Source organism: Ailuropoda melanoleuca, chromosome 14 (genome assembly GCF_002007445.2).
Source record: "Ailuropoda melanoleuca isolate Jingjing chromosome 14, ASM200744v2, whole genome shotgun sequence".
In the NCBI taxonomy this organism is placed as follows: Eukaryota; Metazoa; Chordata; class Mammalia; order Carnivora; family Ursidae; genus Ailuropoda; species Ailuropoda melanoleuca.
In genome coordinates, this window is record NC_048231.1 from 82,466,096 (window position 1) to 82,479,077 (window position 12,982).

At 52.9% G+C, this 12,982-nt stretch overlaps 1 protein-coding gene across 1 annotated transcript in view; it reads right to left on the reverse strand.

Annotated features, from left to right (window-relative positions):
* The window catches only part of MYO5B (myosin VB), a 353,491-nt gene that overhangs the window by 27,265 nt on the left and 313,244 nt on the right, over positions 1–12,982 (reverse strand). Inside the window, exons 28-32 of the mRNA XM_034642874.1 lie at positions 11,457–11,696; positions 10,333–10,433; positions 4,790–4,867; positions 1,613–1,811; positions 1,259–1,352 (exon numbers count right to left, since the gene is read on the reverse strand). Coding sequence (XP_034498765.1) covers positions 1,259–1,352; positions 1,613–1,811; positions 4,790–4,867; positions 10,333–10,433; positions 11,457–11,696 — 712 coding nt within the window. The remainder of the gene's footprint in view (positions 1–1,258; positions 1,353–1,612; positions 1,812–4,789; positions 4,868–10,332; positions 10,434–11,456; positions 11,697–12,982) is intronic.

Here is a 12,982-nt window from a genome sequence, read left to right on the forward strand (position 1 = left end):
ACAGGGAGCATTGCATTCCACAGGGAAAGAGGAGGTGACTGGACACAGCAGCAGGGGCACAGGTGGGGAACCTGGAGGGTCCTGTAGTCATGGGGGAGCTGCGGGGGGGAAGGGGTGGGCAAATGATAGGTCTTCAAGACTGAACAAAAGAGAGAAGCCTGAAGCCTGAGTGACCAGGAATATGAGAACTCAAAGATAACAGAGAGACTCAGGGATGGAGAGGGGCTAAGCAGAACAGATAGCCCTGGGGGCGCCTGGGTGGTGCAGTTCTTAAGCGTCTGCCTTTGGATCAGGGCGTGATCCCAGCCTTCTGGGATCGAGCCCCACATCAGGCTCCTCCGCTAGGAGCCTGCTTCTTCCTCTCCCTCTCCCCCTGCTTGTGTTCCCTCTCTCACTGGCTGTCTCTGTCAAATAAATAAATAAAATCTTAAAAAAAAAAAAAAAAGAACAGATAGCCCTGGCCTCACAGAGCCACCTCCTATGCCCAGAGCAGCAGGCCAGAGCAGCAGGGGGACATAACCAGGTGATTAAACAAATGACCCCTGCATTGGGTGCTGCGTCCAGAAGCACTTGGTATTAGGACAGCAAGAGATGGGACTCAAGCCCTGAGGACACAGCTCTTGAGATGAGAGTAAAAGGATGAGGGGGTGGGGATCCATGTGGTGGTGGGGGACGGGGGATACAGGCAGTAAGGGGACAAGGGAGGAGTCCATGCCAGGTGGCATGTGCCTAGAAGGGCTGGGGAGTGACAGATTTATAGCAAGGAGTCAGAGGCAGAAAACATTCTGGATGTTTCTAGAAGAAAATTTAAACCCGCCTGACCTTTCTGGACCAGATTCCAGTTTGGAAATTTAATCACAGGATTGACCCCTCTCCTTCCTGATTACCCGTCACATGGAATGAGCCCCTGTGGTCAGGATCCATGTGTTATTTGCATTTTTTCCACACCAAAAAGCTTTGCCTCCCCGCTTTAAGCCCCTTGAGGGCAAGGCCACAGGGCCACTGTCTCGGTGTGGAGCTCAGAGTAAGCCCCCAAACACCCGACGAATTTACGTATTTTAGCCCAGATTCTGGCCAGTTGAGAATGTGTGAGCTCGTGGGGTCTGACTTAGTCTACCCCACGGCTGGACTGGGCACAGGCGCCCGAGAACGGGCGAAACAGGAAGAGTGTGCAGAGGGCAGCGGGCAGTCCGTTCCCTTCCCTCACTCGTGACTGAGTGGACGCGTGCCTCACCGCACGCAGACGCACACGCCTTACCTTCGAGGTCCTGGACCTTCTTCATGTAAATCTTCAGTTGTTTCTTGAGCTTCCTCTCATTCTTTTCCAGCTTTTCTACCAGTTCTTTGAGGTCCTAAAACCAGGAGGCAGCATTGTGAGAACAGACGAGCCAGCCCTGGAGGGCAGGGGGCCGAATCCTGGGGCCCGGCATGGCCCTGCGGCGGCCACCAACCCCAGTCCTAAACCCTCGCTGACAGTGCTTTCTAGAGTCTCTGCTCCTGCTACAGGGCCGAGGACGCAAACGCCGCCCAGTCAGCTAAAGGCCATTGCTGGCCCCATCTCCGTCCAGAACACGACTTCCCAGAGTGGGACCCACTGGGCGACGTCACTCACCAGGTTCTCATTGGTGAGCCGGGAGATCTCCTGCTGGACACCGAACTCCACCTGGGCCTCTGGGGACAGGAGCAGCGTCTGGCAGAAGGTCTGCTGCTGCTTGTCCAGCTCCTCCTTCAGGGCCTCCACCTGCACCTTGAGACCCTGCACCTCCTCTTCGTGCTCGCGGCTCTGGGCCTGCAGCTGCGCCTCCAGCAACCTGCCGTGGGGCAAGGAGGGCAGGTGAGCGCGGGGCTCAGGTCGGCGCCCCGTGTGAGGGGCCACAGACGGACATGCGACAGGAGAGCAGCCAAGCACACAGCAGCAGCAACTGCACGAACCCAACAGGGGAGGGACCCGAGGGGGACAGATCGGCAAGCAGGCCGGCCTGTCCTCTCTGAGGAAGGGAACGCGGGGCCAAACGCGCACCCCTGCTCTGAGGCCTTTTTCCTGACACCCCCCCCCATTCCGTTCCTCGTCCCACGCAGGCGATTGGTTTGGGATTGAGAGATCGTCTCCGTGTCAAAATGTCATCTGCAGAAATACACTTCTTACAGCTTCGTTCACACAGAAGTATCCACACCAGCCCAAACCTCACAAGAACCTCCTTGTGAAGACAAAAAACCCGAGGAGGCTGAACTAATTATAGCCTGCATATCCTCCCCACAGATTATCTGCACGTTTTAGAAAGGCAACACATTAGCCCCTTCCTTTTTCCCTTCACCACCACTACCCTCTACCCCCACTTTATCTGTGGCCATAAATACACAGTTTTTTTTTTCTAGTCGAAACGGAAATTAACTCTTGGCGAATGATCTCAGGGGAGGTTTAAGATCAGCTGGTGTCAGGACCGGAAGCAGAAGACCTTCAGAAGATCTGGGGAAGGTTGGAGAGAAGTCTCAGAAGACTCGGAGTCCGACCGCTCCGCAGGCAATCCTGGGAGGCGCCTGTTCCGTCCGTCATGAGCAGGCGAGGCACTAGAGAAGTGTCCTAAGCAGCTTAGGACGTACTAACGTGGACTAGGTGCCACCTTCTTGGGTTTAAGAGCAAATGCTCTGATTCAGGGTAGTGAACAATCACATGAAAGAAAGGTGGGAGTTTCTGGACGCAAGGTAGGTCAAAGCTGTCTGCCATGGTCCGCCTGCTTGAAAATTTACCACGCTGNCAGAAGACTCGGAGTCCGACCGCTCCGCAGGCAATCCTGGGAGGCGCCTGTTCCGTCCGTCATGAGCAGGCGAGGCACTAGAGAAGTGTCCTAAGCAGCTTAGGACGTACTAACGTGGACTAGGTGCCACCTTCTTGGGTTCAAGAGCAAATGCTCTGATTCAGGGTAGTGAACAATCACATGAAAGAAAGGTAGGAGTTTCTGGACGCAAGGTAGGTCAAAGCTGTCTGCCATGGTCCGCCTGCTTGAAAATTCACCACGCTCTCTCCCAGGATGCCAGGATGGTGACCAGAGCTTGGCAGAGTCAGGAACCTGAACCTGGAAGTGCCTCAGAAATGCCAGTGAGAGTCCCCAGCAGCCCCGGAGGCAGGGAGACGTGTTTTTTACAGTTCTGCTAGTCTGGCCACAAGAGAGGAGGGACCAAGGCTCCAAAGGAGCGAGAGACGAGGAGTCTCTGCTGTCGACTCCCCCACCAATGCCCCAGGTCATCTGTAGCTCAGTCAGCTCCACGGTGGCACGGGGTGCAATGCCCAGCTCCCAGGGGCTTCTCGACAGATGCATACAAGTGAAGAAATGATGGAGGAATGACTGATTCACCCACTCGCCACAGGCAGCAGCATCAAGTGAAAGCACTAATAACGTGAGGATTGTGGAGAGGAGTTCTGTAATTAAATCAGCATTTTTGAGGACATAGGATAGAGAGCACCCAATCTTGGCTTCAATACACTAAAAGCATCTCCAGTAAGTTACGAACCTATCAAGAGCAAATAGACACCCCTAGGTTCTAGGGACTCACCCCAAGACTCGGTTCCTGATTTGTGCTGTGAGTTTGTGCTCACAGCTTGCTTACTCTGCACATAGACTGTAGTTGTGTGGCTTCGCCCAGGGTTCTGGGCAAGATCCAAGAACCCTCCTCTACCTGAGGCCACAGCCAGTGGCGGAGCTGGCTCTAAAAGCTAGGTCTCCTGATGCATAGGTCTATGCTTTCAGATTTGTTAATGCAGTCATTTGCTTATTAAAAAAAAAAAATCCAATCTGCTGATAGAGAGCCGCAAGGAATCACCTGGTTTTACACATAGGTTCCCCAACTCCAATAAAACAAACTTCTCGATGGGGCAGATCTCACTGAATAATAGCCATTATAACAGAAATATCAGCTAATATCGATTCTGTGCTTACCACGTGCCAGGCACATACAAGATGCTTCACCTGAGTTAACTCTGCTCCTTATAATGACTCCGCGAGGCAGCTCCCATTCTGATCCACAGTAGACCAGCAAGGGAAGAGACAGAGGTCACCTTGCTCACAGGCAGTGGGGCCACGTTGCACCCCAGAGCCAGGAGACACATGGCCTCAAGAACCCGCTGATCTGGACTTTCTTTTCCCAAGAAAAGATTCCTGTTGCTGTGGGACCTCTAGCAGGGTCATCAGCAGGAATGCCTTGGAGGTACGATGAGGGCAGTGCCCCCCACCCCGGCCCTACCACGAGTAGGCTGAGGGAGCTGGGCCAGCACAGACTCCACCCCAGCTTCCTCTTCCAGGACACAAGCCCGCAGGCCATCGCCCCATCGCTGCTGGGAGGCTCAGATGTGCCAAGCTGTGCCATAGCCCCGAAGAGACTTGGGCTCTCAGGCAGCCAATGTGGGCCGGGACTATGACGTTGTGCATCTCTAACCTCCCTTGCTAAGCTGCTCACACATAGCTCAAGACGAGTAGCTTATGGATTCAGATTCTGGTATCAAATGGAACAGGATTCCAGTTCTGGATCTCCCATGGACGCAGCAAGTTCCTTAAATCTTGTAAGCATCAGTGTCCTGGCCCCAGGAAGGTTCCCCTGAGCCATCAGCTACTGTTGCCTGGACCCCTACAAGCAGCCTCCCCAACCTCATCCACACAGAGCCCAGACACAGAGCGCCAGCCGGGTGACCCCCATCAATCGTGCCCTGGCCTCCGCTCCAGCTGAGACAGGTAAGCGTAGACACGAGCAGGCAGGACAGACAGAGCAGGCACAGGCAGAAAGGCGTATGTTTGACCTGGCAACTTGCTTTAGGCCTTGGTAGGCCAAGCCGAGCTCTCCATCTTCATTCAAATATCCCCAATCCTCAGTCTTGCTAGAAATAAAGGACAAAAAACAGGGCATCGAGTGTAGAGGGAAGAGACAAGGAGGCAGAATGTCCAGGAAAGTGAGGCCATTCCAGCCAAGGTTTGGAAACACGCACACACACAAAGGGAAAGCTCAAGAACTCCCAGCCTCCCTTCTTCCTTTGCTGTCCCCTCCCTCTCAGGCCAGGTCTCAGAAGGGAGTCCATGCAGTCTTGGGGGATCACGACAGGCCAGGGGAGCATGTTGCCAAGAGCAAAGGGCTGCTCTTGCCCCGATAAATTCTGTGGACAGCAGCGGCCTAGGCTGTCCTCCCCCCCCACCCCCTCCCCCCCAGAAGGACTCAGAAAAGGAAAGGGAGAATCAGGAGAGGTGCAACCAGGGCAGGGAGGCGAGGTGCAACCAGGGCAGGGAGGCGAGGCCCACACTGGGTAGAGGCTGCAGAGGGCCTCCTGGGATGCTGCATCTGGTCCAACTGGGGACACATGGCTCCATGACAATGAGGAAGGTGGTTACATATCGTCTGCTTTTCAATGATGTTCTCCTCTCTGTCACTAAGGACACAAAAGCACGAGCTAATCTCACCTCCAGCCCTCACTGCACTCACACATAAAGAAATCGTGAGTTAAAGCTGCTGTGCAGGATGCCCGCTGAACTTTCTCTGCTCCATCTGGGGACTGGGCTGCATCCCTCCTATTTACTCAACCTGGAAAGCAGACGGCCAGTTGCCTTCCCCTTGCAAATCCTTAGGCCCTCCCCAGTGGCCCCTTGTCTGCCCAATGCCAGAAGGGCAGCTCCCGGAGATCAGGCGTGTGTCCCATGCTCCCCCATCCAGGTACCTCCCCACCTTCCTCCTCCTCCTTTTTTTTTTTTTTAAAGACTTTATTTATTCATTGGACAGAGAGAGAAAGACAGCCAGCGAGAGAGGGAACACAAGCAGGGGGAGCGGGAGAGGAAGAAGCAGGCTCCCAGCAGAAGAGCCTGACGTGGGGCTTGATCCCGAAAGCCAGGATCACACCCTGAGCCGAAGGCAGATGCCTAACCACTGACCCACCCAGGCGCGCCCCCCCTCCCCGGCCCCGCCCCACCTTCCTAGCCCTGGGCACACAGGAAATCCTCCACAGGCCCCCGGCTCCTTCCCTGCCCACACTGGCTGGCCCTCCAGATGCCGAGGGTGCCTGCCGGCTCTCTCCTGGAGGGTCACCGCGTTCCTGTACTAACTTGATGGCTGACTGAGTACCACCTCTCACCCTCTGGAAGGTGTGTGTGTGTTGCTGAGTTACACAGCACAGAGGAAGTTAGTATAATCCCTGCTCAGAGGGAGACACTCTCAGCATTCCTAATTCTGGAACACGCCAGGCATGATGCACAAAGATAAGTCGAGACTGTGCAGGCCAGTCATCCCACAATGCTCAGGAAGTCAGGCACACCAGTTAATGAAAATGCAGTCAACCAGCTCCAGGTCCAAGCCTTTGTTCCTGGATGAAAGAGGACCGATTCCTCCTTGGAGATTCTCCCTCCCCTCTGCCTGCCATCAGGGGCGAAGGCCTGGGAGAGAGCGCCACCTACTGGTATGAGAAGGAAAACCCCAAACGACAGCTTACAGGCATTTTTTTAAAAAGTAAAGTGCATGAGGTCAACGAACAAATCAACAAACATTCATGGAGACTCTCCTGTGTACACACCACTGTGCGGAGCCTCGTTCCTGGTGAGGCTACGGACACCCTTGCATAAGCAGCAGGTGAAGTCTCCAACGGCAGAAGGCAGCAAGACTGAGTTGAGGAACCCGGCTGGGGAACCAGGAGCCTCAAAGGCGTGTCGTGGTCCACGCCTACATGTCCTGGACCTGTTTCTTCATGTGTAAGATGAAAATGATCAGCTGACTTATCTGAGGTTCCTTCTAGATCCTTAATGACATAACCTTATTAACTGTAAAGATCATGCAGCAGAAAAGGCCTAGGATAATATTTGCTTTCCCCCGTGGAGACCGTCAAGACTACAACCCAGCTGCCATCCCTCTGTCCCGGCTCTAGGACCTGCCTCTCTGTGGATGGAAACAGGCAAGATTCCTATGAACTTGAAGATGGTCAGTTTCCAGTTTCTAAAAAGAGCACGTTGTGCTGCAGAGATGTCCTTATTTCTGTAGCTCACACCTGGACGTGCCACCCAACGGCCCAGGACATTCCCCACAATCTCTGAGAATGGGAGACTGGAACCCCAGTGCTGCGAACAAGAGAAATGTCTGAAACTAGAGACTGGGCCACAGGAAGGTGAGTTGTCTGCAGATAAATATGGCCATGCCACTGAATTACAGCAGACAGGAATTGTGCTGATGGCTTGGGACCCACTGAATTTTGGGAAACCTTATGAGGGAATGATGACCTTGCAGAAGCAAGCCGAGAGTTTCTAGCTGGGAACAGGGACAGTGAGGACTCAAGAGAAGGGAGCTGGGGAGAATGAGGCTCTCTCCCCCCTCCTTTGCTGTACTGAGCAAGACATCCCACAGCAGCTGGGGCTCGGGGCCAAATGAGCCACAAACTCCAAGCCTATCCCAAGGAATCTGCACGCACCCCGTTCTGGTTAAACAGGATCTCCACTGTCCCAAGCAGGCCCACTGTAATAACCCCAAGTTTACTTGTCCAACAGGAGCCTCAAAGGCGTGTCGTGGTCGACGCCTACATGTCCTGGACCTGTTGTGCCAAGGCCGTCCTCTTGTTCCCTGGAACCTGCTGGGCAGAGGGACTGCAAGGTTTCCTGGGACCCAAACAGAGGTCCAATAATGCACTTGAAGTTTCTCTTTGGAGTTCCACAGACTTGAGTGGAAACAGCCAGTGGCCAAAGGAGCACTGTTCCCGGAGCCAGACCTGAGCCCTCACCACACTCCAGCTCCTACCTAGCTCTGTGACCTGAGTGCATGCCTGGAGGTGAGGCTAGCCTGTTCTGCTAGCCCACTTCCCCATCTCCCTGTCCCCCAAGTTCCCCAGACACCCACCTCTGTATGCAGCAGCCTGTCGCTGGGGCAAGGACCAGCCCTCTCTTTAACTTGATTTTGGCCACATATAAAGCGGTAATAGTGCTGCTGATCTCTTAGCTCCCAAAATGTGAAAATGAGAGCACTTTCTGGAAGCAGAAGAGCTATGCATACTCCTGTGGTTCCTTCCCACAACAGACCCTCAATACTGGCTTCTCTCCCAAACTTGAAAACAAAGGAAGAGACACAATCATAAAGATAAAACAGAACTCTATAAACTCTGGAAGTTAGCAAGTGAAAGAAATTCCAAACTGGGGAGCCCTGGACTCTCAGAGGAGCTGTGACTGGGCGTGGCGAGAAGCCCTCCAGAAAGCTAAGAGAAATCCAATGCATGAGCGTAGGCTTTCCCTAGGTAGAGGGCTTTTTTTTTTTTTTTTCAATCCCTCCACCCCAAATCACACATGCACTCATACAACTTCCGTTCCCACAGGAACCTCTCCATTACAGGGAAATCGCAGGAAAGGAGAAGTAGCTGGGTCTTCAGAGCACTCTTACCGGCAGGGGCTGCCCTCGTAATAGATGGCCTTGCTGCCTGATGCCAGCAATCGCCGTGGGCATCCCCCTGCCCTGCCTGCCCCCCGCGGTCCTCCCTCACTGCTGGGATTACCAGACTGGGCGAGGCACAAACCCACAACGTCTGGGCTGGTCACCTGCCAGGTGTGGCAGGCACTGGGGAACTGGTTCCTCAGGCTTCCCACCCCGAGGCAGCTTTCTGTACTGAGCTGGGTGTCACGGGCTGTGAGTCCCCTGTTGTACCCTGGGCTTGCTGGGAATGCATTTTAAGATGTAAGAAAAGCTATCTTTATTTTATCACTACCATGATTATTGCTGCAAAGAAAGACAAGCCCAGGGTAAGTAAGCAGCCCTGGGACTGGATCCCTGACAAGCATTTGGATGAATAAAAAGGGAGCTGACAGCTGGTAACAGTCCCGGCATAGATTGGAAAGACCCACACCCGCTCTCCCTCATTAGGGTCTGGCTTGTTTCCTTCCTTCCTTCCTTTTTCTTTTTTAAACTTCAAGTATTACCTGTGTTCTTTTTTCTTATTCAATGCATTTCTTCACCCAAGATCATTTCAAACGATTTAATCTTGACCCCAGTTTCAGCTCCGAGAGGCTCACCTCCATTTCCTTCTCTCTCCTTTTGGGGACAGAACTGCAGCTCTCTGGAAATTTACTCTCCTTCTGGGGGCCTGCTAAAAGACCTTCATCTTCTGATTACCCACACAGAGCTCTGGAAGCAGTCCAGCCTGGAGTCAGGCCTTCAGGACCGTACCTCGACTTGGTTTCGGGCTGGCTGCATGCCAGAGCCGCTCACCCCTCCTGGGCCTCAGTTTCCCTATCTGCAGAACCAGGGGCTAGAAGACCTGGAAATCACGGCACTAAATCTGCAGGGTCATTCTGTGACGTTCTTGCTGACAACGTCATGTTGCATTCCCAGAGACATCTACTGACATTTTCCAGATGTCTTTGAGGTTTTCAACAATTCTATACAAATGCTTAGTGACTGATCGACATTTGGTTGAGGTGAGAGAGAAAGGTAGCCGGGGACAAGGCCAGCTCCGCTCTGATGAGTACCCATGGGGGCACACGGAGGGGCACACAGAGGCAAAGACGTTAATGATGGTGGTCAGTATTCTAAGTGCATTACACAGACCAACTCACCTGGTCTTCCCCATCACCCTGCGTGAGGTGCACGGCTGTGACTGTCCCCAGTTCAGAGGAGAAAACTGAGGCACTGAACAGTTATAAAGGAGTTACTAAATAGCTAGTAAGTGAGTGGAGTCCAGAGTGCACATTCGCAAGCGTTCCACCATACTGCCCGGGGGTCTCATCCAGGACCTGCTTCCTCCCCCCATCACGCTCTGTTCCTTAACCTGGGGAGATCATCCATAAGGAGGGACTAGAGGTGGTCGGTTAACTAAAATCCAGGGAAAGCTCATGTTAGCCAATATGGCCGTGGTCGAATTCTCCCAGCCAAGCTCTGGGGTGTCTAGCTTGGCTTCCAGCTCCTAAATGCTAGGCACGGGGCCCACTAGCTGGGTTGGCACAGCTGGTATTAGAGCAGAGGGCGGCAGCTGGCCCCTCCCACGACTTCATTGGGCTCCTATGGTGCCGCCCCCCCCCCCAGTGAGATTAGCCACTCTCACCTGTCTTCCCTGCCCCTCCTGTCAATGCTCTCGGGTGGGGGGAGGGGGTCCCTTTCCAAATGCCTGTCAGAGGACCTACGTTCTGGAGGCTCCAGCTGTGTTACAAGAGTCTTGCAGAAGCTAACAAGTGGTTTCCTAGGGGCGTGCGAGTCACTGAGTCATCTGCCTCCTGTAATAAGTCAGCCCTGATGCTGAGCACATGGTCAGTGTCTGAGGAGCAGACATCACACATCGGCTCAGGTAAGACCCCTTCCCATCGCCCCCTCCAGGTAGAGTTACTGGGAGGGGGGACTTACCTGTTTGTCTGGCAGACCCCATGATAGGCCTCGATGGCGTCTTCCTGATCTACGTGCTTCTCACTGTTAGGCCAACTTGTTCTGGCATTAATGTTCGGCTCCTAGACGGTCCCAGATTAAAGTTAAACTCTGGCCACATAAACACCTGTCATGAATCAACTTTATAGACTTTATATACAGAGGCATAAAAACAAGCTTTTGTTGGGGGGGGACAGACCTGTGTGGCTCAGTTGGTTCAGAGTCCAACTCTTGATCTCAGGGTCTTGAGTTCAAGCCCCACGTTGGGTTCCATGCTGGGCATGGGGCCTACCTAAAAGCAAACTAATGCTTCTTCCCTCCCCCCACCCCCCACCCTGGCTCCCCGCAAGCTTTTGGGGAAAAATCAAAGGCCCAGGATGACCTCAGATAATAGCAGTTAAACCCAAGCAGGAATGTGACTTTCAAAGGCACTGAATGACAAGGTCTGTATGTGAAAGGCCCTGAGTGTAGAGTGGTGGTTATGGGGGAGGGAGGTCACAGTGACAGTGTCTCTGAAGGTGACAGCATCCCAAATCCCGAAGGACAGGGTGAAAACCTGTCTCAGTATTGATCCTCCACACTCATGACTACCTATGTATCCCCCATGTCATCCCTGGGCCATGCCCAGAGTGACCCGGGTGGCCTCTGTCCCCTCCCTCCCACTGCCCAGTCTGTCCCAGAAGATGAAAATATTAGGAACAAACGCTAAGCCAGACTTGCCACCCGGGGAGGGCTGAGAGGAAACACTTTCTCTACCTCAGAATCAAAGTAAACAGCAAGGGGCAAAACATGAGGTGAAAAACAAGGCCGAGGGGCCCGCTCAGGCCATGGCCCTAGCTTCTCTCTAATTCCGTGCCTTGTTCTTTTTGATACATGTTCATATTGAGTAACTTCAGAAGATTCCAGAAACTTCCAGCAAAGTCTGCCATGAAAGATCATGCTGAAAGGGCAAGTATCTTGTCTTTAGGGGAGAGACCCTAGAAGAGGAGAGTCCACTCTTTTAGCTCTAAGGTTTTCATCGGTCAAGATATGTAAGAAAACCCCACATCTATTACCTAGTGTCGCTCCCTCCCTCACAAGCCCGGCCGGGGCTGCCATATTGTTACCGTGCTCTTGCCGGCGAGTCGGCGCTGGTCGGCACTGACGATCTGAGTCCTCAGGATGAGCACCTCCTCCTTGCGGACCTCAAGCTCCTCATTGGCCAGCTTGAGCTGGTTCAGCAGCAGGCTGTAGCTGTCTGGGGAGCTGTGCGTGGAATTGTTCTGTGTGGCTTGGTCGGCCACGGCTTTCCTCAGCTCGTTCAGGTCGTTTTTCAGCTTCTTGTTCTCTGACTCTAGTTCTTGCCTCTGGAAGACAGCCCAAGCAACACACTCCATTTCTCCCTGCACCTAGGGTCCTCTCCCCATGTGGCCTTCCCCCTCCCCTTCCTTAATCAACCTGCCTTGCCTCCTGCCAAGGGAAGAGCAACCTTCTCATTGTAACAATAACACACACCACAAACGTTCTGACTGGCAAAGATCAGTAAGTAGTTAAAACTGGATTTGAAAAGAAAAACAAAACAAAACAAAACAAAACTGGATTTGAACCCATAGCTTTTAACCCTGGACTTCCTAGAAACTTAATACATGAAATGTACTTTGTGACTTTCCGAGAGAGCATATGGACTGCAGGATTTCCTAAACTTATTTCTCTAGAGATCACTGCCCCCCCCCCCATTCTAAGGAACAGCACGTGGACTGCAGTTTTGGAGTATACTAGGCACACCCTTGTGGTTTTGGTCACACAGAAAGCCATCAACTGTCAATGAAGAAAAACTACCTGTGTACAGAGTCAAAAATACCACTCAAGTTCAACTTTAGAACGTATTTTAAGTTTTCTGGGTATAATATTTAACATTGTGTTTGACAAAATCAGACCATATAAAGTTTGATCATCATACAGATAACGCTTTTAGGGCCTTGCAATGTATGGGATTCAAAATTTCCCAACCCCAAGCCCCACCCCCAAAGAGTGGCTAAGTGGGGACTGGTTGCAGATTTATTACAAAAGCCACAGGACCACAGAACTAGGACCATGTAAACAAACAATCTTCATTTTCTGAATGAGGACACCGAGGACGGAGCAGAGAAGGCTCACAATGAATTCAGAGGCTCTGCCAGGACTAGCACCGAGGATTCCCGATGCCTGGTCCAGGGAGTCCCGCCTTCCACCCCCACCACAGTACATCAGGCCTCCTTGAGCAATGCTCTGCAGGTGTGATGGGCCCCAAGGACCCTTCCACTCCCTCTCACCCCATGGAGGACACGTCTAAGCCTGGAGCCTAGTACCCAAACTGCGTGCTTCTGCTCCTTCACACATTAGAGAAGGATCGGGACCATTTCTAAAGTTCTGTTAGGGGAATTCAGAGTTTCAGCGAAAATCACTACTCATCAGAAGGGGGTCCTCCCACAGTCGCCTGATCTCCCCCACGTACTTGCGGGCAGGTTTTTCAGATCCAGTTTGGCAAGGATCGGGTTAGAAAAGACGGCTGAGTAGCCAGGTGTGTAGACCCATCATCTGCTCAGATCTTTGTCTGCTCAGCAAAGTCTACACTCCGGGAGCGCAGAGAACACCTCCTGCCCTCCACGCCCTC